The following is a 27,213-nucleotide window of genomic DNA, read 5'->3' on the forward strand; positions in this document are numbered from 1 at the left end:
TCATGGATGTTTAATCGATTCTGCCCCAAGTTCGTGACATTGTTTTGATTCGATGCAATTGAAATTTTGATATCCGTTGTCAGTAGTCATTTTTCTATCCTGTGTGTTGATTTGTTTTGCCTGTGGGTGGATTGCTGGGTGAGCGTTTGTAAAAGCTGCCCACCTTTTATTGAACTCGCCGTAAAATCGATCCCGCCTGTGGACGGGAATGCATCGTTTCGTAATTGACAAGACGGATTGCAGTTTCCATGGAGCTGGATGACGGTCATCCTCTTTTTTCTAATGCTGTTTTGTACTCAAAAGCGACCCACAAACAAACGTACGTATCTCTACTTTGTAAGTAATGGTTTTTGGTTGCTTTGTGGCATATTTGTCGCACGTTGTATAATTCAACCTAATGCTAGTACTAAAGCTTTAGCTGCGTTTAAGCGTAAATGTAGTTCATACGCAACATTGAATTGATTGAATGCTTAGTTTTGATCGGTTTACAGTATCCATTTGCCTTGAAGCGTATACCCTTGAATGTCCAGTAAATAAATTTCGATTGTAATATGAATCAATAGGCCAGCAAACCGAAAGGCAGCTCTCGGTTACGGATTGCAATTGCACCAAACAGTAAGCACGCATAATTTAAAATATTACTCTGCTTTAGGCTCTGCTCTGGGCTACAAATAACTCCAAAAGTCACAACTATGTTTGTATCTTCAAGATTGTGTGGTTGTACTTTCTCAGAAGCGATTTTAAAGCATTGTAAACCGAATGGTTAAGGTTACTAATATTGTCACCTGAAATCAATAGAGCTTTTAGTCTTTGTGTGTTGTACTTATATAGTCTACAAGAAACAAGAAACATTTGTTAAGCAATAAAGCTTGGTACAATCAATCAAGAGCTGAAAAATGTTCCTTCCATCGTACTCATCTTATCTCGCTCGGGATAAACTGGTTGATTGTTTGATGTGTAGATTTGTGCTTAACACTTTTAGACGTCGAACTAAATCCGATAATTTTACATCGTACCGAACAAGGGCGCGTACACTAACAGGATGTTAGCACTAACTGCAACATCCTCTATAATACTATCAGAAAGAGAAAGTAGTCTGCTGTTTGCGGTATTAGCATAGGGATGGCAAGGCCAAGAACCGGGAATATGGATATCTTCAAGGTATGTAGCTTTGTACAGTACAATTTACGTCCAGACGCGGCGGGACGCGTGCTGAGTGCAACTTACGAATGGCCATTATTGTGACCAGAACCACTTCCATGGTTTCGTTGGCTTAGTACATCGTCCACCTGGATCAGCTGCTCGATCGGTATCAGGGATAGTTCGCCACCAGGTGGTGGCGCCGGTAAAGCTTCCTGCAGTGGAGAGAAAGTAAAGATTGATGGTAACAAACTGCTAGACATTGTGCCGCGCAAAGCAGTATACGAACCAGTGCTTCCAGAGCCATTTTTTCTGCCCGTTTTGCTCTCTGCTCTTTAAGCTTGAGCGAGAAGATGGCTACCGATCGTGCCCGTTTGACCAGGCTTTGTTTCAGGCGTGACTTTTTGGCGGCAAGCTCAGCCGCTGTGTGGACGAAACATATCAAACATTATTTCACACCCCATACCTAATGTCTGCTGAAGGATGCATACCTTTGGCTTCCTCTTCGGTAGGAGCTTTTACCGAGGGGGCGCTGTTGCTTGTGCCCGCCTGCTGCTCACCGGCCTTGATCGCCACATTTGTCCAGGACGGTGCTGGTTTGAGCAACTCCGAATCAGAACCGGTAGCAAGTTCCTGCTGCTGTAAACGTAAATGTTCGAAAGGTGAGTTACGATGCACGGCGCATGTCTCTCCGAGCTGGCAGAGGCTTGCGATGGCAGACAGCGATTATAAATTGGACAATTAAATGCAAAATCTATCTGAATCGGTGACAGCATTAGCAAATACGAAACATAAAACAGCGGCAGCTTTGTTGAGTAAAAACACTTTCACGATGTACAGTAAGTATAAATAGACACAAATAAAGGAGAAGATAAGTTATGAATAGTGATTAGGATGAGGTATGAGACCGATAAATTGATATTCCTTCAAGTTGGCAACACCGTGTGAAGTTAAAGCCTAGCCACAATTAGATTGACACATTAAACTGAAATGGTAGTCACTGACAGCTTTCAACAAGATGTAAATAGAGTAAAACAAAACATTATCAAATTGTGTTGAGCCACATTGCAGTGCTAGTTAAGATTCGCGTCGAATTTGAAAATGGAAATGTTTAAAATGAATTGCTGGCTAAAGAGTAATAAAGGCCCTCAAGTTGTACGGGATTTATCTCATGCAAGCTTGTGTGAAAAATCACGGTAGATTATGACCATTATGCGTAGGACATAAAAATATTATTTAAATAAATCATTATACAAATGAGGAAAGTTATTTGAAATTATTGTTAAGTGTTGCAAAAGCTAGCTTACGTATAAGACTAATTTATAAAAACATTTCACTAACTTATTTCATCATTTAAACGAGACAGTTCATACTGTAATTGAAATACTTCTATACTGAGTCATATTTTTTTAATTTAAATGGCTCAATATACGGAAAAAATAATAGCTAAACATGATTTGAATAGAAAGTTTATTGAATTACTAAAACTTTATTAAAACTAGTTAAAATAAGACTTTCACAAGCGGTGTGAACAATACGGCACTGGACCGTCATAATTAATTATTAATAAATTAATAAATAAAATAAGATTTTTTTAAAAAATTTTTATAAAATCCAAAATTTTTAACGTTTCTAACATGTCCTACTCAGCCATGTTCACAAACGACTGTGGAGTTTGCATGTGAGTTTGCTGCGTGCATCTTGAGGGCCTATATTACTCTTTAGCCTTAAAATTTTATTAAAACTAGTTGAAATAAGATTTTTTTTTTATTTTATTAACCGAAAGGTTTTAACATTTTTAATATGTCCTACTCAGCCATGTTCACAAACGACTGTGAAGCTTGCATGTGAGTTTGCTGCGTGCAACTTGAGGGCCTATATTACTCTCAAGCCATATTTTTTAATTTAAATGGCCCAATATACGGAAAAAATTAATATTTAAACATGATTTGAGTAGAAAGTTGATTGAATTATTAAAATTGTATTAAAACTAGTTAAAATAAGATTTTCACAAGCGGTGTGAACAATGCGGCACAGGACAGTCATAGTTAATTATAAATAAATAAATAAATAAATAAAATAAGATTTTTTTTTGGATTTTATAAACCAAAAGTTTTAACATTTTTAATATGTCCTACTCAGCCATGTTCACAAACGACTGTGGAACTTGCATGTGGGTTTGCAGCGTGCAACTTGAGGGCCTATATTACTCTTTAGCCCTGCGAAATATTTGGTACTAAAACACAAAACAAATAAAAAAACCATGGCAACATGGCGAAGAACTCTTGCAACTCTCTCTTAACGTAAGTGATCGGTATTTTTATTCCATCGTAATAACATAACAATTGTTCGTTGCTGTGGTCAGTTGAAGACAAAACTTTTAAAAATTTCTCGAAAACTAATTTCTTCCACTAATAAATTTGTTGTAATGTTTCAGTCTAAAAGAAGTCACTAAAGAGGAAACAGAATTGGAGCTTTGGAGTGTAGAGAACTAGCAGTGTGTCACATTGTGAAGAGTGTCCGAATACACAAAACTCTACACAGTTTGGCAACAACTTACTATATGGACAGATTGACACATAAATCATAAAGTAGGATTGACAAAATTGTGGATAATGTGTTTTGATACAGCAATCATGCGGTTCTTACAGACACAGAGTGTGAGTATGAATGGATTAGGTAGGCATGTTGGTAGGGCTACAGAACATTTCAGATATAGCGTGATATTACGAACGATTTGTCTTGGATATCGAAAGCAAGGTTTTAATCTAGGAAAAGCATTTCTTCCTCAACTTTCTATGCATCCGACTGTTTCAAAATGTGTTCATGTTTTCAATGTGGTCTTTGATTTAGTACAAGATTAGCTAAATTTCTTCGACATTGTGAAACAGTACACATTCGCCCCCGCTTCCAAAGAAAGTCCAAATTCGTTAATTTAAAACAAGAAACAGCAAACAAACAGCTAAACAATGAAACAGCTTCCAGCGTATCGTTGAGAAAGCAAAACTTTCCACTACCAAACACGAATCCGGTCCGTTTTTTTTTTTTGCCTTTTGGTGCTTTTGGTGCGTGCCTCTGACGTTTAAATTTAGAACCGCCGAGGACCGTTGCGAACCGTGATAGTTAAAGTTGTGCTTTCGTCAACCGTTTCATGCAACGCGGTAAACGCAGTGGCGACGGTAGCGGCACAGTTCGAGTTTCGCTTGAAAACGGGAGGCTTATTGAGTGTGAAACGGGGTGGGGTGGTGGGCTTTGTGAGGTGGCAAGACGGGTGGTGACTACCCTTGTGAGTGGCGCAAGTAGTACTCTCTACCAACCTTCGCTACAATACAGTCGGTACTTCTGTGAATGATGGAAGGATCGGCTGCTTTCAAGCGTTTTGCCCATTCGGCTCCTCCGCTAGGGCCAATCGTGAGATGGTGCTCGGTGTGCTACGATTGCCGACGTGAGTGACAGACATACACACGCAAACAGACATACGCAATGTATGTATGCAAGAAACGATGGTGGCGGGGAGGGGTAGGAAGTGAAGTTGATGGATGGTGTGGAACAGGACGAAGGACATTTCATTCCCATTCCATTTCCCGAGTTTGGAGTTTGGAGGAAAGGAAAAAAGCATCGATCGAGATGATGGTGAAGATCGTGGGGCGGGTGGGATTGTAGCAGAAGAAAAACAAAACGCGAATAGTACAAAAAAAAAAAAAACAATGAAGGGAAGGAAGGATAAAATTAATACTCAATAACCCAATCGGTTAAGCGATTAACGGACAAATTCGTCGGATCCGAGTTCAAATCCAAGGTGCCCAAATTTTGGACAATTTTTGTTGTTTGTTGCAGTTGCACCAGCATGAATGATGTATGAGAGTGTCGGTGGTATGACGAATGGGAAATGGGGAAGGGGGAACGTAGGGTAAAGAAACGGTCAATAAAAGAACAGAAATTCACACAATTAGCAAACGACTGGCCTTGGAACGCGTAAGCACTGACCTTCAGTCGACCCACCTCGATGTTGGGCATCCATTCCTTGGAGCGATTGCGCGGCCGGAACGGTGGAATTTCGGCGATCCGCGGAGGCGAAGGATTGGCGGACGACATGTGTGCGGGGTTCTGTGGGCTCTGATTGACGGGCGAGTGCATCGTTGAGTGGGCCTGCTTGCGGAATGGTGGAATTTCTGGAATCTGGATCGGTTTCGATGCAACCCGAGGGCTCTGCGAAATTTCACTGCCGGTGGTAAAAGGAAAGCAAAACAATAGCATTAAAGCAATGAACTCTGGGGAGGAAAGTTGAGCACCACTCAACGGTGGATTATTTAATTTTTTTTTTCTGTTTGTTTTCTGTAACGTTTGTGTGTTACTCTAACAGGACTACTAAAATCTAGCCGGTGAAAAAAAAAGTGGGTAAATAGTTGAAAGATTAATTGCCAGATTGAAAAAGCTAAGCTTTGAATTTTTATAAGAAGGAATAAAATTTGACAATATTTGGAAGAAACGGTAAGAAAAAAGAAAGCTCAAATTTTGGAAAAGCATAACAGATTAAGTGTTGTTAAATAGGGTGAAAACAGACATACATATCAAAGAGAAGAAAAAAAGGGTCCAATCACACAAAAAGCGAGAGTAAGAAATAATAACCGTAAAACAGGTTCTCGTTCAACACGGATCACTACGACAGGAAAGGATATCTGTAGGTTGAACAAACCGTACCCAAGGTTGATGCTTCGCTTATCGTAAATACTACAGCTGTGCTTCATCGCTTGTCCTCGGAAGGGCGGTATGTCGGCGACCTTAATGCTTGGCTGCTTAAGACATGCACTATTTGTACGGTAGTAGTAGTAGCAGTAGTAGTAGTAGTAGTAGTAGTAGTAAAAAAGAATTGTATGGAGTCGGGTTTTGGCAGACCAAAACAGTGAAATGGTAAAAAAACGGGAAAAAAAAGAAATAGAAATCGAGAAATACACGTGTGTTTCAGCTTGCATCGGACAGTTTCCTCGAAAAAAAAAAGATTGCTACAAAGGCTTCCCCAGTTTCTCAGAGAAGTTTACATAAAGCCTGATTTTGCGTTATTATGAGACTAACTCTATGTATTAGCAAAACATGGCGGCAAATGGAACACATTCGCTGAATCAGTGTGAAAGCATACCATGGACACGGGGTGCTGTTTAAGGATGTATTATTTCGAACGTTTACAACATTTAAAAAAAATATTATCAAAAAACTTCATGCAGCAAAAAGCGATAACAAAGCAATTAATATTACATAAAAAATTGTTTCGAAGAAAATGATTAAAGCTTCTCAAATAATGTGGTAAGTTTAAAGCAATAAACAACCGAGTATGCCCGAAATAAGGCAAAGAATAAGGTCAAAATGCCTTATCAATAAGTTCATAAAATTTAATCATCACAAGCAGTGTTGACAATACGGCATTGTACCGTCATAATTAATAGTAAATAAATAAAATAAAGCAAAACTTTTCTAAATTAAAAATGGCGTGGCTCATTCTTCAATATGCACTGGAACAAGCGACAAACCTTGACGGACGTGAGTGATTTGGGCTGGACATGGCTTTAGGTTCCTTTTATCTATCCGATGCTCCAATCGCTTCAAATCACTCTCCGTTTGGCGTGTCCTCTGTACGAAGACGGTATTACGAGCTGAGTTCAAACCAATCTTCACCGGTTACACAGAAAATTAATTTCTAACAAAGGTCTTGCAAATGTGCAGAACAGAGAAAACGAACAAAATGGAACGATATGTAGCACATTTATCACAAAAAGGTGGAAACGATGATTGAAACCGAATAAAACATGAGCACATGCAGTACGGCACAGCAACACAGCACACAGCGTAAAAGAAAACTTAAGTACACACATCGAACACTCGTGAATATGTTCTCATGTCTAAAGGAAAACATCGTGTTGAAATGTTGATGAAATAAGCGCACACCTGATACAGAATTAAATGTGTACAACAAACAGATGGAAAACATGGAACGAGAGCAACGCACAAACAAACAACAGTTGGTAAAATGGCAGTAGAGTAGTAAAGGAGAAAAGTAGATATCATACCCTGAATTCGTTTGTGACGATTCTAATGCAACGGTTTGTGCAGATTGACCACTAAGAGGAGAATCTTGAAGAGGTCGTAATAATACTGTGCTTGTCTAGAGAGGGCAGGGTTTTGGTTCGTAATTAGAATTCAGGATTAAATCGTTGTTGTTGTTTCATGATAAATGTGGTTGTTTTGCCAAACGTTTAGACAATGGGAGGGAATTTTCGGAAAAATATATGAAGAGCAGAAAAAATACAGAATAGATAATGTTATATATGAGTAAAAATGGGAAGCATGTAAGATAGAGGTTTGGTTTTGTTTGGCCCAAAGAATGAAGCAAACGTGGTTTGAGAACTATGCTTGCCGGAGGATTCCTTTTCAAAACAATTCTTTGGCCGATCCGAGAACGTGGTACAATGTTTCTATGTACAGACTTTGAATGTTTCGAAACGTCTCCTCCATTAGCAAGATCGCAGCAGAGGAACATCAATCCTAAATCCATTTTATTTAATACGTTAATTAATTTAATCTTCCTAAACAATATCTTTACAGCGCATGAAGTGTTTATATAATAAAAAATGCATCTTTAATTTCAAACAAAAGTAAATGCTATTATTAGTTCTTTGGATTCATGTTCCTTTGCTGCTTCCGTAAGCATTCGATAATAAATTGTCATGATTGCAAGGATTCATACGGAAAATGGAACGGAAAAAAAAGACAAAATTCTTCCACAGAAGAACGTGTCGAGGCAGCAGAGATTGTTACAAAACGGGTGAGCCAGATAAAGTGAGTTAGGAGCGAAAAATTGCGGCGCAAGTATCCGCCCTGAAACACGCTCTACTACCTGCGAGATCGGCGAATCGGGCGAAACGTCACGCGTGTCCATGGCAAAAATGTCCATATTATCGCAGCTGCTTTGAGAGTTTTTGTGCTGTGGTGGTTGTTGATGTTGCTGCTGCATATGTTGAGCTACTGTCGATACCGGATGAATGCTGAGATTATCCAGTTTGGCGGCCCGCTCCAGCTCGCTTTCCTGACCATTGTCGTGACTTGGAGATATGTGAAATCTTGTGGGAATGATTAAAAACATTTCATTAATAGTTGCGACTGGACTCAACTACGCCACAGACAAGCAACAAAATCTTTTAGAATGTTAAGAGAATGAGGAGAATTCACTCGTTTCAACATTACCTGCCAACGGATTGTTCGGTTTTATCGAAAATGTCCTGATTGCTGTTAAAGTCCTGATCGTGGTGAGAGATTGACGTGGAGGACGGTGGTGATGGTGGCGTTTGACGCGGCGATGGTCCTTTGCATTGCATCTCGCGCCGACAGTGTTCTGCACGGGCGATCTCTGCCGCCAGCCAGGACGGTAGCTCGGGTAGTAACCACGTCAACGCGGACCGCAATCCAAGCATCACATGTTCAAGTGCTACGATTAAAATGACCGTTTGGGTGGACGTTAGGCCGGGCCATAGGCGGGAAACTTGACCGGACAGTCCAATCAGAGCGCAGTTCACGATGACAGCTGCCAATCCGAGCATCCCGAGAGCGTTCTGCCAGGTGCCGATGTTGGCTACCCGTTGACCAAATGGTCGCTAAGGTTTATTTTCGGAGAGGACAATCACGGCAAAAGACAATTCAGTTTAGTGGTTGATTTGTGACGCGGTGCTGCTTGCAAATGCATGTTACCTGGTGGACATGGGCGAGTTTAAACGCATCGGAACGAATCTCGAGCAAATTATTGGCCAACGCGCACAGACCTGCGAGAGGAAATGCGGCGGAAAACAGCACTACGTACCCCATTTGTACCAACATTTCCAGATGGTCGGAAAATGTACCATCATACTGGGGGGGGAAGATAAAAGTAGCAAAACATGTGTAGTTAATTAAAAGTTTAGCAAGTGATTATTGCACTTAAACCTAATGAACGGTCGGGGATGGGGACACACTTTCCAAATTAAATTCCTTCCATCGGTACCGTTGAGTCAATATGGCAAACTATCGATAGCGCACATGTTCTGCCACGAGTGTGCAAGAAACTGTTTTAACTCAACACCCTTCAGTGCTTACCTTGTACAGTGAGCTTTCAATTTCAGCTTGCCCGATCGATCGTTTCGGTGTGGTGGAGGATGACGAGTACTCGGAAGGACTTTTGCCCTCATCCTGCTGCTTGCCATCACCGACGGCACTAATGGTGCTGGTGGTGATGGTGGTGGTGGTGGTGGAAGAGGATGCCGCTACGTTCGGTGGGAGCTCCTGCGTTGGACTGAGCGCACCCCACATTTTGAAGCTCAGCTTCGCCAGGCGCCATTGCTCTACCAGATAGGGCCAGGCGGACTCGCGAAGGTTGCCGATGATCTGTCGCGATATCAGCAATCCAGCCAGTTGCTATCATACCGAAATTACACCACACGATTCCCCAAGGGCCAGGTCGATCGATGCATATTAGCAATTTAATTTTCCACGAAAGCACGAAACGGCAGAGCCAACAAAAAACGTTTAAAGAAGGAATGTAAGAGAAAAAATAGATGTTTTTCAGTTTTGCCGGTGCGACAAATTAGGTTTAAAACACTTTGCCTCCTGTGCAATATCTCGACGTACCTCTTTCAGCTTGTCCTGATCGCGCAGGTAAAAGGCGATGTAAAAGAGGGAAAGAAAACTGTTGACAAACTGGAAAAGGGCCACCTTGGCGATGAGATGATTTTCGTACTTCGACTGCAGCCGATAGTTTTCTGTCGATAGTGGTACAATAAATTGTATAAATTGGCACGTCCTGAACGCTCACCCGCCCTTCTGTCAGCCGGACGGAGGGGGTTTTACCTTTATCGTTCAGCCAGACGGCGAGCTTGTAGTATGCTTCGTCCATTAGTGTAATGGCGCCGGCTAGCAGGACCTTCGGTATTACGCTTAAACAGCTGAAAACGCCCTGCTCCGGCAGCTTGGCATCCCACCAGTCCTACAGCGTTGATGTCGCATTGACGCCGGCCGTATCGATGTGGGTTTTGGGGAGGGTTGGCGGGTTATTGGGTGGAAGTAGGAGACATAGTCGAACCACAAGCAGTCATAATAAAATCGAAAAAGAAAGGAAAGGAGAGAGAGATGGAGAGAGAGAGAGAGAAGGAGAGCGAAATATGTAGAGATAGTTGTTGGCAGTAATATGGTATGAAAATATGATTGCAACCGTGTAACTTCAATTTTAAATCGATTTGTTCGGTTCGATTGTAATTGTGTGTGTGTGTGTGGTACGAGCTGTATATTGACAGGACATGAGAGGCCTTCCCTATCATTAGCCACCTTTTCGCTTGATGGCACAAAATGCTCTTCGATATACTCGAGTATGCAAATATGCAACACAAATACCACACGGTGGAACGTGATCGAAAAGTGTTATTATGGAACTTTTTTATGTTTGAAAAATGATGAAAGATTAAACAAAACGTTGTTACCTATTTGCGTGAATCAAAGTGAACATTTAAAGTAGATTGGCATTTGGCATTTGATTGGCATTTACTCTTATTGCAATGTATTTTTCAAAAGGATAAATTTATTGCATTATTTTCAAACGAATCGTATAGTTAAATATATTGAATGAAAAGTTTTTTTTTTAATAAAAAATAGCAAACAGTATAGGGTTTTAAAAATACTTAACCCAGCTACATTTAATAAGAACAATGTTTAGAGGAACAATGTAATGGAAAGTTAATAGAAGCTTATAAAAATTTTTCAAAAAATATTTCTTAAAATTCAGAAACGAACAAACAAGAGTTATTCAGTTTCACTACCCATTGAAACTCCTTTTATTTTGCATTGACAGTGCAATGTGTATCATGAAGAACGAGGGAAGGCGAAGCAAAGACACAGATTTTCAGTGCCGTCTTGTGAAAAGTACCATTCACTGGTTCGATCAATAAACAGCAGGAAGACAGCATGTCTGCCCTAAACCTGAATATCAGTTTACATGATGCGAAGTGAGGTCGTCGCATAGCAAGCACTAAATCAATGCCTTGTGTAATGTGTAATGTCTTCCCCAAAAAAGCTTTCGTTTGCTAATACAACTTCTACTACAGTAGATGACAATGACAATGATAATGATGATGGTGTTGATGTTGATGAGGATGTCATCTGCATGGCAATACTTCATTCAGCTTCGAGCAGAGAAGCACCACTACACCATCGATGAACATTTATTGGATTTCAGTGCAAGAGCAATAGGTTTAAGCGCAACATATTATACAACACACGAGATCTACTGGGCAGGCGAAAGGGGCACACGGCATTGGGGCGGTCAAGGACGGCATGAATTTGATGGTAATTTTTGGAAAGGAAAGAAGGAAAGCTACCGGCAACGGGGTTAGGGGAAAGAACGTAAAGAACATAAATTTCAGACCTGAGACACTATGCACATGCACTCCCACAGGCCAGCACTGCTATAGGGTAAGTGTTGATCGAGCCAATCCTGTAAATTAGTAGTAACGAAATGTAGTGCGAGCGTTCTTCGCGGGTGTACGTTTTGTTTGTGGTGTATCTGGAGTGGTGTGTAGTAAGGCTACGAAGTGGAAAAACAAAGTGATTAATGCATGCCAGATGGAGCAGTCCGGCAGGAAGGATTTAAGGGAGCATCGTGGTCATCGCTTATGAATATTCATGAGAGGATAAGTTTATGTTCGGTGGAAATCGGTTTCGATAAAGTGTCACAAAACACACATGACGAGGGTACGGTAATGTTCGGGATAAGGATTCGGGATGAAACAAAACAAGAAGCCAAACGTAAACAAAAATGCACAGTACAAAAAGCAAAGCCATACGCCACGTCTCCGAATTTGGGTCGGATCGGGTAAGGCAAAGCGTGCTGACTTTTTTTTTTTCCTATTGAAAGAAAACTCGATCGAACGACAGGGGTGTGGGGGTGCGTCTAAATACCTGCAGCCTCAACATCAGGAACATCACAATAAACACCAACACCAGGCAGAGCCCTATAATTGGAAAGCTAACTAGATAACGGAAGGCTCGCCTCTGCCAGGCCGGTGCTTCCTTCGGCTCCAGCCGTCCGGTTACGGAGCTTTCCTCGAGCGGCCCCTAACGTGTGAGTAAAGAGAGAGAGAGAGAGAGAGAGCATAGAGAAAGAAACCGTGAGATATAAGAAAAAAGGGTTAACACGATTGGGGGTGTATAAATAAGTCCTTGACAACGGGCCAATGGAATGTAAAAACCTTATAGAGTGGGCGCGGAGGTTCCAGCAGCTCGGGTGGCGTTGACAAAGTGCCCCAACGGAAAGCCAACTCGACCGAATACCGCCTCCAGGCTTCCAGGTAGAGTGACGCCCAGGCCACGTTGAAGAGCGAGAAAATGACGTGTCCAATGTCTTGAGCCGTCTAAAACGAGACATAAGCGGTCAAGGAAATGTGTCCAACGTACATGGACACACCGCGTCGAGGTTAGTAGTGCCGTGGTAAAGCAAAGGTACCGTAGAACATCCGCTTTGATCGATCCGCATCGTCTCGCGTCTTGAGTTGTTTTGAAAACACTCCTTTTCGTATCGTCGACTACGGTGGGAGCATTTCCTGACCATTTTTCAAGCTTACCTGTCCTCGACCCCAAAGTCCTGCGTACAGTATAGTGCCTAGCACGGCCGGTACGCACAGTGCACAGGTGTAGTGCCCGAGCCAGGCAAAGTAAAGCGCCACTTTAACTCCAAAGTATGCCGCAATATCGTCTGCAAAAAAAAACCAGCGGTATGAAGTACGAAATGAACGTTGCCACCACCGGACATAAACAGAACGAACGAAAAAAAAAAAGGAAACAGACTACTAAGTAGACAAATTAAAGGATAACAATTTTCTTGCTTTGCTACTACCACTCAGCGAAAAATAATATACCGGCACCACTGGTTTAGTGGAAGCACCGGAACAACTACATTAATTATTACCTAGGGGTTGCGGTGCGAAGAACTTCCGTACCCAGCTAGACTGGAGTTGCTGCAGAGCGGTTGTTTCGTGAAGCGGGAAAACCTGCGTTATGAGGCCCAGCTCTTGCCAGGCGGCCACTGAAAACCGTACCAAATGCCGAGCGTTAGTTTATGGGGGGAAAAACGAAGAGTTTAATATGTGTGCCATCCCCGAAGTCGGTGAGATAATATCACGAAGTCTTCGATTAATTAACGTTCGACGTACCACGTCCCTCACCTGATGTGGTTCTCATGGATTTATGGTTCGGTAAAAAAAAGTGAGCTCCTGTGGCACCTGAGGATTGTTGGACATGCATCTAACCTAATGAGATACACCATTAAATGCTCATAATGTACCCATGTGCGCATGTGGTTGTATATTTATTATGTTCTAGAAATGAGTTTGATATTAATAGGTCGTTGAAATGAAATTCTCATTTTCTATCCTTGGTCTGTGCTTTGCTTTTCATATAATACAAATTTGGGCATCAGAACCACAGTACTTTGTTAAGCATGCTTTCTAACACACTGCAAGGCTTGTGTTTGTATCGAATCTGGACCCACTGACCCAAGAGGCCAAGAGAGAGCATGATTACTCTTCACCATGGCACAAATTTCCCTGTGTACGTAATTCAAACCAAAGCGTAGCTAGATAAAGTTCGTTACGACAAAAAATAACACCATAAATATCCTCCAACAAAGACAGTTTTCAATTGAAAATCGATAAACGAGATTTGAGGAAGCCAGAGAGCCCTTAAAATGTGTTATAAATGGTTTTCTAATGTGGCGTAACACGCTGACAAGATATTAAACCACTTTTCCTTGAAGAAAGCGCGACAGAAGAGCTCTCAAAGTTGCCGTTTGAAGGATCGAGACCAGTACCACTACACTCGGCATAATGTTTTATCGATTAGTGCTAATTAGTCGATTGTTCTTTCGCTTATGTTTATGAACGGTTGGGCATGAAAGTATGCCTTAACAGTGTCAAGTGTGTTAGCGACAGTTCAACAAGTGGTGATGTTGGTTTTTTTTTTAATACTGACGTTTTTGTCGTACTCTTGCTTTTGTTTCTGCCACATCGATTCGCACTATGTGGGTGTTGATGTAATTGGGTAGGCCAAAGGTGGCAACACAAATGTTCGTCGTTCTACTCAGCTGAGTGGTGTTGGCTGTCATCGAATGGCTGTCATCGAATGAACCGAACAACGAGTTTATTAGGAAAATTTGTGTCTCCCCCTTGTTTATCAGCCGTTCAATTTGAACGGAAAAAATAACAATACATTTTTCCAATGTAAAGACAAACTCACAGTACAGTATAAACCTCATAAAACATCAAACTGGGTTCTTCAAACAACTAATATTTTACATCCATGTTTCTAAATACACTCTTATAGAAGGGTCCTTGTAAAGACTCAAAATTTAAATAAATCTTTGTGTAAAAAAGAACTATAATTTCTAACAAATCAGCTCTTTCTCACTGCTCCAAGCACATCCTACAGCTGATGCTTTAGTCTCACTATTGCACTTCTTATCGCCTCACAATAGACGATTCATGACTTGCTGGCCAACAATAAACTTTTAACAAGTTTCGCTGAGTGGTTGACTTTGTTCAGCCGGGTTGCTCGGTCCCGCTGGAAAGCAGATTAGTGGGATACGAGGCGAACGAGTCCGTACAAGTAATGGGGCTAAACTGCCCGAGGCATACTGAGCACATGTTGAGTGCACAAACGAACCGCATGTAAGTTGGGCTAACAAAATCCTTCCCAAAACACTTCTCAACCAAGGAGCAGCGTTATTGCAAGATATGATCCACAAACACACATGGGACGTATTTTGGGGGAAAGTTTGATTCACCGGAGTTTGAGCGAGCATGTGTGATGCTTTGCTTTGCAAAGGTTATCATGTCGCCAGTCGCACCATGCAATCCGGCCAACACAGATAGCTGGTGCATGGTGCTGCTTGTTGGCATAACTTTTGAGTTTCCTTCGTCAATGGTATCCTTTTTCTGGCTGGATGGATAAAGCTCCGTGTGGGTGTCAGTTCAAATATAGCAAAATGGATAAAATGACCAGGAGAAAACAACGAGAAAACATCAGACCCGCGTCTGCAGGCCTCGGCTGTCTTGACTGCAGTCGAGACGAAGCCTTCACCAGCGTAATGCGGCAAAAGATTAGAACGAATGGTGTTGCTGATGGTGATGATGATGATCATTTGACATGACGGTTGACGATGAGTGCTTTTAATGATGGTAACGTTTTGGGTAACGGTTCCAAAGTTTCGTGTTGTGCGTATCCCACTTACCGATGCTCTGTCCCTCCTCGACCTGTGCTCTGCCGTGCAGCGCTTTCAGATCCGACGTTCCAGCTCGCAGGCCCTGCAGAACCTGTAGCATGCCAAGATATGATGGATGGCAGTAAATGGAACCGTATTAGTAAAATATCGATCTCCGGCACCTTCACTTAAGCGCGTCGGCAAGAACGCCAAGCAGTCAGCTGATGCGACCGACGAAAATGACGGCCAGAATTCGTAACCATCAAACATTCTTCTTGCGACGGTGTGTGCATCTCATATTGATGAGTGTGCTTACCTGTAGCACGAGCCACTGCCGCTCCTGGGACGTAAAAAGACTGTTGGCACCCTCGCTGTCCTTCGATTGGGCGAAGCAATGACTTTCCCGTTTGGTGAACTCCTTCAACGCACCACCGAGGTCGGTTCGCAGCCGCTTTGGCAGGCGGGCATCTTCGGCTGCCTTAAATAATCTATGAAGGGAGAAAGGTACGGAACTATGAACTCGGCACGCGAGACCAAATGAAAGAAAGGGGGGGGGGGGGGGGGGGGTTTGGTGTTTTATGGTTTGATGTTCAAAGGAACAACGGCAAACGTACGGTTCGGAGGTTACGATTGGAGACATTCATGCGAGAGCAATTTCAAACGGAACGAGTTTCAGAAGATTAGATGACATTTCAGGAGTAAAGGAAGTTTTCGTTTTCGACTTTTGACTTTTCCTACGCACACACACACACACACACTTGTCTGCTATATCTGTTTGGAACTGGTTGAGATGCATTTTTGTCAACGTATTCTATACGGTGGGTGTTTGGAGGTCACAGATTACTTACACATTCATTGGGGCGGTAATGTAGAATGCGGTACGCTTGGTGCTTTCGTGTGCCCGTACCATCGCCGACAGTCCCAACCCTTCCGGTGGGTTAGCCTTGATCCTGTTTAGTAACCACCGCAGCGCATCATCTGGAGCGTCTTCTGTTTAGGTGGGGAGGAAGCGAGGAGAGCCGGGGTTCCGGACCCATCGTTACACAGTTTTGGCGATGACAGAGGATTGGTTGGGTCGTAATTGTATTTACCTGGAAATTCAATCACCACATCACACTGGGTTGGAATTTTGTTCAGCCATAGCCGTCGGGGTGTCATCAAATGGCCGGCACAAGGCACACGTCTGCGGATTAATCTTGAGGCTGGCGAAAAAAAAAACAACAAAAAGAGGAAAAGCAATAATATAGAAAATGCGGTCAAATTTATTACCACCCACTGGCCGAAGGACGCATGCATCAAGGCGTATCTGATACGGCTATTATTTTCGGTTTTGGGTTAAGTAAATAAATAAAATAAAAATGCCATCGGAACGTAATAAACTCGAACTTGGGTTTCGTTTCATTCGTAGTACTGCTAGTGCCTTGGCTGAGGTCCTTAATTCCATTTCGGTGGTGATTAAACTATTTGATTACTCGTCCTGGTTGGCCGAATGTTTGTATAAGTTATTTCACTCCAGTGTTGATTATTGGGGCGCAATAAATGATATCTGTAAGCTTATTGGGTACAAATTTAGCAAAGCAAAAAACTTATTTAATCCAAATTAATGATATCTGCTTCGCACAACCGAAACTGGTAGTTCGTTTATTTTCATCGGGAATCAAATTGAACCCGCAAAGTAGCAAGCATTTGATTGTATCTTTAGAAAACATTAATTTAAAGTGTCAGCAGAAGAATATCATGTGGCTTAATCTACGGGAAAAAACACGCAAAAAACTTTTCCAATCCACAGTGATTGTGCAATCTACAGGATCGTCTTCATGACACAACCATTACACTGAACGACCATCAGATAGATTACTATTATTGCACACTAAGCCGTCTTTGCTTGGGTCAGGTTAGTTGCTTTCTCCGTGCGTTCTTACGTTTCTGTCTCATCCATTGTGCCTTTAGCATTGGATGGGAAAGAATCTCAAAGGTTTTGTTTTATTCCAATAGAAAGACCTTAATAAATTACAAGAATTTGTAAATGACTACATAAAGCAATCATTATGAAAAATGACGTAAAGTTCAGGATATAAATATGAGCAAATGTATCCTCCAAAGTGACAGCCAGGATGACATATTAAACGGTAAATCCTATTAAAAACGGTTATTAATGATTGCCAACCACCACGTCGTCTAATACATCGTGCCTCGAATTTTGCGAAGCGTACCGTGAAGCAAATGAAATTAATAAACATCACTCTCATCAGCGACTAAACGCTTTGATTCGGAGCCTCCCTTAATACTGGTGCAAAAGGCACCAAACGGTGCCATGAACCATTCCATCGCGCTAGAATCAACCGGGTCTTGTGCTAAGCTTCTAGCGAGCCGCGGTGGTCCGAGCTGCTAAAATATAGACACACAAGCTGTTACCTATTGCGCTGGAATCGATTCAAGATTCGCTTTTTTTTGCTGACGTCAAACGACGATCCCTTTCACCTGTACCGAACTACCCTCTGCGATCTGCAACCTCTCTACACCACGCGGCGGTAAATATCGTTCAAGGAAACAGCGACCTACTCTATTACACCGGTCATGTTATGGTAGAAGGAAATGGAATAACTGTTTTTTTTTTTTATAGGCAGTGGAACAGGGTGGGAGCCTTGAATAGAGACTTATCGGTATTCATCCCACAAAATCAAATGCCCGAAAATTTTCCTCCAGGGCTTCAATTTTCCATTTTTACGCTTAAGGGGTTTATGTGGTGTGAAGTGAAAGAAAGGGAAAGAGTTTATTTATAGAGCACGAGGATTGATTTTTGGTTTCACTTTCCAGCAATTTGCTTTTACATTCCAAGGATATTTCAGCACGCCTGACGTTGTTATGTGTTGGCTAAATGAAGCCAAAATTTGATTTCTGTTCTATTTCAGGGAATGATACTACCTTCAAACAAAAAAAAAAAATAAAACTCGTATGCATGGAGCCGATAATGCTAACTATCGGCAATTGAACGTGGAAAGTCCGTCGGTATGTTAATCGAGTTAAATTGAGCTGCATAACTGCATGTCGTGTAACGGAACGGTTCCGCAATAGACACGATTTTTTGTTGGATCTCATCGTGTGAAACAGGATTGGCGTACATTGGGATCGCCTAGTAACCAAAGTGTAAATCCCGAAACATGATGCTGCTTACCATATAACAATTGGCTCGGTTGGCTATTTATACCGTTTGCCCATGCATTATTTCCGTTATCCATTCGTTCGTTCGATTCGCCTGCACGTTCGCATCGCCGTCAATGCTACAACACGTCTCTATGGCGTACGAACGCTAGCGATAGAACGGCAAGAACCAACCAACACACCGACACGTCAATCAATCCCCCAACGGAGACAGCACGAATTTTCATGTGATTATTATTTCATATAAATCAATAAAAACGACACAGAACCAAGCATGGCGTTCAACAAGCGTTTTGGGAAACACGCCATGAGTGAACCGGGTTGGTGAGAATGATCGGCAGCTAATTAGATAATCAAATTTGCTAGCAAATCAGCAAAACGGTGTCCGGTGCTCTACCTTACATGCGCTTCCGTCCCGCCGTACCTTGTTGGTTGATATTGGAGCAACAGTTTCTTATGGAATGTTGCCCACATTGTACTTCCGGTCGGTCAGCTAGCTACGGTATTCATTGCACTCTACAGCACGAGATCATATGAACAAGGTATCAAGTGCATGCTAATGACTTTAAGCAGCTTGATTGAATTATGTCATCTCGACTGGTGACGTGTAATGGAAATTGTTTAACATTATTGCCGAATGTTTTGTTGAGTATAGCGGCACAAAACTAGCACACGATTTTCATGAGATTGTAAAGTTGTGGTTTGTAAATTGGTTCACTTGGAATCATCACAATCTCATATTCTCATCAAAAGGGTCACAGTACTTCACACAAAATAAACAATACTTAAATTATGGTCACTATTATAAAGCAGCTTTCTGTACTTGTGATTGAAACTTGGAGCAAAAATGTTAAATTTTTAAGAAATATGAGTTTTTGCAAACGATGACCGAACGGTTGCAGCCTTGGATTAAGATGTGCAGGAATGGATTGACGACCTAATCATGTCAGAACAGAGCTAAGAAGCTCCGTTGCGCAATTGTAATGACGTTTTTCATCCATTTGCGAACATCCATCCGGACCGTAGCTCGTTCTTAGGACTGAATGATCCACTATGGGTAAAATAAAGCCAGAAAACAGGCAGATTAAAGCCTTTCGAGATTTAAGGGCCAAATGTAAAGAAAAAATATTGACCTAGAAATCTGTTTAAAGTACCTCCTAAACTCTCAGGGTCCTTTGATACCACCAAAGGCCTGCGTCAGGGAGATGGGTTCGCATTTCTCATATTCAACATGGCGCTAGAGAGGGCACCATCAGCGACTCGGAGGTGGAGACTTCGGGAACCATCTTCTATGAGTCAACCCAGATCCTGTAATATGCTGATGATATAGACATCATTGGTATGCGGCTCTCCCAGGTAGCAGAGGCATTCCAAAGGAACAAGCAGCCGGCAGAAAACCTCGGTTTGCAGATTACCGAAGCAAAGACTAAATTGAAATTGAAGTCGTCCAAAACTTCACCTATCTTGGGTCAAAAGACAGCACCGAAAACAGCACAGAGACGTAGTTGAGCGCTAGCCAGTCTGACATCTGACCTCAAAAAACCTGTCGCGACGGTCAAAGCTGGGACTTTATTGTACCTTTATAGTCCCAGTACTCACATAACTCGCCAGGCTCCAATGAGCTGGCCATGTTATACGCATGACACCTCAGAAAGTCGTTTTAGGCCGTCCATACGAACAGAGGAGGCGTGGTAGGCCCAGATTGAGGTGAAAGAATGGCGTGGAATCATCCGTCATCAATCGGCTGGGATAACGGATTGGCGGACAGCGGCGCGAGACCGAGAGCGATTCCGGATTCTTCTGCGGCAGGCCAAGACCGCAAGGCGGTTGCACAGCCTGATAACTAAGTAAGTAAAGAAATATTGGCCTGAAAAGTAAGTAAGAAATATAAGAAATGTCATACTATAGGTTCTTAGCCATAATTCTTTCCTTCCTTAATTCATGTTCCTTAGAACAGTCTCAACCGTGAATGACTCCGATACGTGCTCTATGTTCGCCGAGCATTTCTCCAGCAATTTCTCTGCATCGGTGGGTTTGACAGTCGTCTGTAACACTTGAGGTCTCGAATTCGTCTAATAGCGAGTTATCGTTGATGGATGTGAATGTTCGCTACTTGAACAGGTTAAAATTTTCTTTATCCGTTGAAATGGTCTGGACGGACACGGTATTGAAAAAATGCAGTAAAAACACTTCATTTACTACTTGTAACACTATGTCGATTATCGCTAAGCACCAGGTCGTTTCCCACACTCTGTAAACAGGCCTGACTCATTCCTATCTGTCAAAGGGGCAATTCTTCCACCATTTCGAACTTGTATCGCAATATTATTTGCGCCTTCTAAGGTATTCGATTTTTAATTTCATTCTCATCTTTAACACGTCTCTTGGCGTGTGGTAATCCCTCCACAGCATGTTATCCCCATAATCGTTCTCAACTTGGCACTGTCTTGTCAGTTGACTCTATCAATACTGATTTTAAATTAGTATTTGCTTACTGCTGACCAAACCGGCAGTAAATTTATTGTCTTCTGGTTGCATTTTTTTCGTTCTAATAGTATATATTGTGTTAAACTAACCTCCTGTAAGTGGTTTTCTCCATTTCATCCATTTTCCTTATTATTTATTGTAAACCATATGTGACATGTTCACTTCCTGGTCTCGCCCTTTTGTCCAGAAAATGTAGTGTCATATTTAGTTTAGTCGTTCTCGTGATCCTATCCATTATTCTTATGCCCTTGTTGATGCCAAAGTTAGCAGTGTTTCACTAATCAAATACTTTGGAATAATGTTTAACAGCTCTCTGCAATGCACGCATCACATACATTATGTGGTCAGTAAAGCTCGGATGTCTCTTTGGACTTATGGATTGCGAAGGTCGTGATTTTTGCATTTGCTGGAGCATTGTGTGGTGATTTGGACCCCACTGCTAAACTGCATATGCGAATTATTGAGCAAATGCAGAAGTTTTTCTAAAGACTTGCTACATCCAAGTTACTTGGAGTTCCATCCTCTGCACTTAATCCCTATGAATTCAGATTTCGGTTGCTTGGTCTCGTTACGCTGGAAGATCGCTGCTCTTTCTTCCAAATTTCCTTCATCGGCTCTCACTTTGTTCTTGGTTTAACGATCTTTCAGGACACGTCTGCCATCTAACATAATGGCTTGCTAGACTGCTGATACCACTTAGTTGGATAGTAAGTCCTCACTACGGGGGAACGGTCCGGATGGGATTTCAGTTCTTGTATCCACTCCTTACTTCTGAAATGCCTCTATGGTCCAGTGTTATTTCCTCGTTCTTTTTATATCTACTCCTGATACTCCTGAACATGAGAACACGGGTCAAAAGTCTTGAGAAAGATCGATCGAAGCGATCTTTATACCGCAGTACCGTGTATCGAATCTCGTCTGGATCGTCTTTCCTTAGGTGGTATTTCTCGACCTCGACCTGTAGATCTTAGTTCAGATAACTATGTCAAAGAAGTTCGTAATGTTTTGCTATGTTTGAAATATTTTATCGTTCTTAAAAGTACCTTTTGAACTAATATTTTTATTAATGATGGACACCTCTTTGTAGCTCATTCTAGTAAACATAAAACATTATCGTATTTTTTAAAATTTTACACCTTAATGCAAAGTTTGTCGGGTTATTAAATCTGATAAATTGCCTAATTAATTTGATTGGCTTGCTGCTCCCCCAAAATGCTATAACTCTTCAATAGTTTATATTCAACATTTTAGCACGCCACACAATAGCTAGTCATCAATATTCCCTTCCGTGAGTGTCATAATCAACGTATGTGCCAAAATTTACAAAGCTTCCTTCAATCTTGTTTGATCAATGCAGCAGCATTCCGGATGAAGGATTGCGCCAAGCACACACACACACGCACACACACTTTCTCTTCGCTGTGAAGCTTACAAGGAAGAGAAAGTACTCTTTAAGTGTTACATACAGTTTGCGTCAGTTTCCATAGCTACTAAACTACGTCGGGGGAGTGATTGTAGGGTAAATCGATGGGGTCGTGCAGGAGCTGGCAGCCTGACTCAGGAAAAGGGCAACTTTGCCGGTATTTGGATTGGTAAAAGTTTTTCCCATCGTTCAATCAATGTCAACGTTTAGAGCAACCAATCAAATGGTTTGTTACAAGATATTGAAATGATTCGTGCTGGGGAAAGTCTTCTCACAACGCGCACGTAGTAAGATTGGAACATGGTTTGTTGGAGCTAAGCAGTAAGCATTCAGTTCTGTTGCTTGCAGCATAAAAATGCTGAGCTTGATTAAAATTCTTTCAATCACATCAAACCCGAACTAAAACACACCGAATGTTACGCTTTCCGATTCCATCCTGGCTTCGATTATTTTATCAAAGGTGCCAATAAATAAACGGTAGCTGCTTTGGCAGTTGGAATGGAATTGTTAATACAGCGTAAAATGCGCAACATCATTTCTCCATCAATTTTATGCACGATCGTTTTCCGCCTGATACACACCGCTAAATATTACCTTGCCGTTCGATTCCGGTGAATATTTGATGGGTTTATTTTAGTATTTTTGTTGTGCTATCGGGTTGAAAGCTCATTTCGGGTGGGGTTGCTGATTAAAATGCGTCCCCTGTTGCTCGAAACTGGGAGCAATAAAATGGTAACACGAGGAAGTTTTTAAAATCAATCTATCGTGTATGATTTATTTTGGAAGAATTCTTTTCACCTTCAATCGAACCACTCTACTTCTGAACTAATTATTACACAAAGGAATAGACCTTTCTAAATAGAAAAAGACGACAAGGACGTACTGTACATGTTTTAGTTTGGCTAACGAAAACAGCACAAAATAAAGAAAAGAATTTTGCTTTTTTTTGTCATATTTGTTTAAATCCTGTAACACAAAACAATATCACTCACAGTCCGTCCATCAAGAGTCGTCCAATCAGCAAACAAATCTAATCACAACGCTCTGTTTGGTGAGCAAACACAATTTCGTTGAAAATCAATCGAATTTCGTATCGCTTGAACGGTGCGCTGTGTGGGACTATGTGAAGTTGTGCTTTCTTAAGAATTAATTTACCACCTCTGGTGCAACGGAAACGTTTTGCGGTTACCAGCGCAGGACGAGCTGCCCATTACTGGTCCTCGGATGGAGTGGTTTTTTTTTGAGAGTATAGAAAAAGCACAATTGACATAATGAAGCGGAAGGGTCTAAATGAACACCCGAAAAAAAGCTTTACTAAAGCTGAAGCGAATCGCAACAGACAAAAAGGGGAACCCGAAACGATCCTGCAAAACAAAATCGGCAATCCGATTCGAGTTTTTTGTTTTGTGTTTTGTCTGCCCGACCATAAACATTGTTCAGTGTCCATCTGCTTTTCTCTGCCGATTATATCCAACCCAAGAAGAAGAGCGTCATTGGTCCAAATTCATTCTTTTCCGAGTCTTATTGCAGATGATACCGAAGCAAACATATTTTAGCAAAAATATTTAGTTTCAGACAGTTTGAGATTTCTTTCGTTTTTTTTTGTGTGTGACCAATTTGCTGGTCCTTTCTTGCAAAAGCAAAAAAAAAAACTGGAGGCAACACTTTGATGGGGCATCGTAAAGTATGGGAATGGTTACACATTGATTGGAGCAGAGAGCGAATAAAAAAAAACGATTCAGCTTGCTTCCGGAATGGCGAGTGAGCATGGCTAGAAAATTGGCCTGTAACTCTGTGGAGCAGTTTGCCGGTTCATATCGGGTGCTTACGGATACGTATCTGTAGCGCATGGTTTCCGTACTGCCGTACCGGGCACATGCAATAATGCAATTGTGCAACAGTAGTAACGCGACCTATCGTACAACCAACGAACGGCGAGCTCCAGTGCAGGAAGCGCGGTGGACCTGTGTGGAGAAACTGTACCGGAGTGGAGCATGCCGTCGTAGCGCACCGTCGTGTCGTCCGTACTGGAACGGTCGGGGAGAGGTTACATAACAACAAACCAGCGAACGAACGGCACGCCAGACCAGCGTCACTGCCGATTTGGGAAAAATCGATAACTTTGTGCGGTGCGATAAGGTGCCGGCCGTTCGCGAGGGGATTCGCAAACCACGCACTAGAGATTTCCCCAAGGAGTCGACCAACGCGTGTGACAGATTTTTCTATGTCTATGTCGGCAATCTGGGTAAGAAGTGGCAGCATCCTTTTGCCATGCTGTGAAAGGATAATGACTGTGGAATCGATTATGTAAATTTGACATGCCTTGGTCAGCAGTTTTTTCCGCTCTCTCTCTCCCTCTCTTTCTCTTTCCAACTCTCTCCATTTCTCTCTCTCTCTCTCTCACTCTTGTGCTGATTGTGTCATAAGGGTTTGATCTTGACGCCATTCGAATATTTTCCTTACGTGGCTACAAAGAACAAGCTGCGGACGCGACAAAATTTGCTCGTGAATCCACTTCTATGGCTATCAGCTGGCCTCACTAGACCTCAGCCTCAGTAGACTCTCCAAATAGGCAGCAACATTTGCCCGCCAAACGTGTAATCAATGCTTGTCACCGGAAATGCTTACCATTTTCGACACAGGAAATAATTTTCCCCTTCCGCCGGCGCAGGTTCGACTCGAGGTTGCTTTCGTCGCCGTAATCCTCGTTTCCGGTGTCCTCCGATTCCTGGTGCACATCCTCGATGATACCACTGTCGTGAATGTTTTCACTGGCGATCAGTAGCGGATGCTGCTGATCCATGGTGAGCCTGGATATGGGTTTTACGTATTAAATTATCTTTTTTCCCCAGCAAAACACTAGACACTGGATTTTAAAGCCATTTCCTAAAAATAACACTATTTCTTTGTGCACTTCTTCACTCAATTTATTAGCTGTAGAATGAAAAATCGTAGGAAAATAAAAGTGTTTTGTAACAGATAGCAAATTATAAACTACGTAACACTTGCACGGATTGTAAGGCTCCCCGAAGGCCCTTTCAAAACAGCTTCGATAAGGCGTTCCACTTCCGTGGGAAGTCGTCGTCCCCGGTGGAATGGAAAATTTTTTCGTACTCCTTTTCACACCCGGACGGTATTTTCTTATACACCTTAGTTTCTCCCAAATCACCCACATTTTCCCCTTATGAGCAACTATTTTTCACGGCACTTCCTGTGTGTGTGTGTGCACGTAGCATGCAACCGTAACTTTCTGATGTTGATGCCTGCCAAACATGAGGTAGATTTGTGGCGTTGTTGTAGCTTTTCCTCCCTGGAAAAGGTAAATTTTCCGTACACGCAATCTATGTCACTACACACATACACACACTGTTTCGCACACAAACACAACGCACCGGAGCGGTACGCGCTTGGTAGACAGACAAACAAAGGCACGTACACACACTTACGCATGTTTCGCAGCCACAACAACCACGGGGAACGGTTGTGGCAGGAAAGCTGGTGACGCCAATTCGACACAGTGTTTGGTCCTAACAGTTGGGTTCTCCATCCACTACCGATAAATTCTTACCATTTGCTTAGCTGGCGTGACCTTTCAAACAACCTAAGTGACAGAAAAGACGTAATATGACGGTGCAGCTTGCAAGGGTAGATTCTGCAGTTTGCTAACAGTATTTCTCGGCAGCGAATTAATATTCCGAACATTTATGTTGAACTAAAAATGGAATAAAATTTGAGCATAGAATTGCAATCATCTGTCGTTGATAGAAGAGCTTGTTTTTCTTCTTCAACATGCTGCACATCTACGAAGATTTTTATGTAATCACGCTCACTTACTATCGCGATTCGCATGTTTTATGACAAAACTACAACGCATTTCGAGGCGCTGGTTTTTTCCTCTTCACAAAGAACACACATTTTTTCTTACGCTGGCATTTGTTATCGCCACAGAACTCCGTCACTGTGTTATCCCTATGTATCACTTTCAACATTGAATGCACTGTGTTGGCAGCAGCTTGTGGTGTGGTGTGTATGCGTGCGTGTATACTCCCTGTGTCCTTTATGGAGAGATTTTTTCATTTTGTATCTCCTTCACTCTTACATCTTGCCACTCCTGCTTCTCTTGCTGTATCAATATCGGGAAACAGAAAATTCGCGTGACCGTTCCGGGAAAATGTTCAACTACGAATGAAACGCACAGACTCTGACGGATCCTTCCGAAGCTATCCTAACAAGTTATCGTTGTATTTGTGTGAAGCGTAACCCGTTGTTACTGCGCCGTCGCCGGAAAGCCGGCAAAACGTTTTCCCATGCGTGCTGGATGACGTTCGCTTGTCAACAATCGAACACTCACGCGCCCACACGAAAGGATGCCGCACGTTTCCATTTTCCGCTCGTCCTCGGGGTTTCCGCTTCTGTTCAAGCAATCTGTAAACATTTCAGCACAGGAGAACACAAACACTCGTACAAATGAGTGGAGCAATGTCCCCGTGGGCGATGAGCGAACGAGCGCGGCAGAGGGATGAGGAGCAAACGATAACAACAAAACTTTTTCCCGTGCACTCTGTTTAGATTTTACGACCCGTTTCGGAATGTTCGGTGCAATGGTTACCGTGGCCATTCGACACCTATCGTCTGGTTGGTCTTTCGCTAATTTGCTTTCGAATGTGACGGTTTAATTGGGTGACGGTGAAAAGTTTTCATGCTTGGGATAATTTGTGATAAACAATGTTGGGCGTTA

At 42.2% G+C, this 27,213-nt stretch overlaps 1 protein-coding gene across 1 annotated transcript; it reads right to left on the minus strand.

Annotated features, from left to right (window-relative positions):
• Positions 1 to 1,223: 1,223 nt before the first annotated feature.
• On the minus strand, positions 1,224 to 25,278 carry LOC126565791 (anoctamin-8). Its single transcript, XM_050223001.1, has 23 exons — positions 25,104 to 25,278; positions 16,495 to 16,605; positions 16,252 to 16,393; positions 15,720 to 15,891; positions 15,434 to 15,515; positions 13,115 to 13,231; positions 12,771 to 12,901; positions 12,399 to 12,560; positions 12,109 to 12,264; positions 11,576 to 11,644; positions 10,009 to 10,144; positions 9,790 to 9,920; positions 9,259 to 9,576; positions 8,878 to 9,033; positions 8,377 to 8,783; positions 8,030 to 8,252; positions 7,203 to 7,297; positions 5,842 to 5,949; positions 5,128 to 5,362; positions 4,458 to 4,571; positions 1,632 to 1,779; positions 1,430 to 1,563; positions 1,224 to 1,355 (listed from the first exon to the last, which is right to left on the minus strand). Exons 1-23 carry the CDS (start codon positions 25,276 to 25,278, stop codon positions 1,224 to 1,226), a joined length of 3,654 nt encoding a protein of 1,217 aa, XP_050078958.1.
• Positions 25,279 to 27,213: the final 1,935 nt, after the last annotated feature.

Source organism: Anopheles maculipalpis, chromosome 3RL (genome assembly GCF_943734695.1).
Source record: "Anopheles maculipalpis chromosome 3RL, idAnoMacuDA_375_x, whole genome shotgun sequence".
In the NCBI taxonomy this organism is placed as follows: Eukaryota; Metazoa; Arthropoda; class Insecta; order Diptera; family Culicidae; genus Anopheles; species Anopheles maculipalpis.

What these genes read in the sequence shown, in the direction of transcription:
- LOC126565791 (XM_050223001.1), bottom strand. Translation starts at nt 25,278, where the DNA reads ATGGATCAGCAGCATCCGCTACTGATCGCCAGTGAAAACATTCACGAC. An exon ending in CTTCGCACCGCAACCCCTAG is followed by an intron (nt 12,902 to 13,114) that starts GTAATAATTAAT and finishes TTTTTTTTGCAG; the next exon opens with ACGATATTGCGGCATACTTT. An exon ending in CCGATTCGCCGATCTCGCAG is followed by an intron (nt 7,298 to 8,029) that starts GTAGTAGAGCGT and finishes TGCCCTCTCTAG; the next exon opens with ACAAGCACAGTATTATTACG.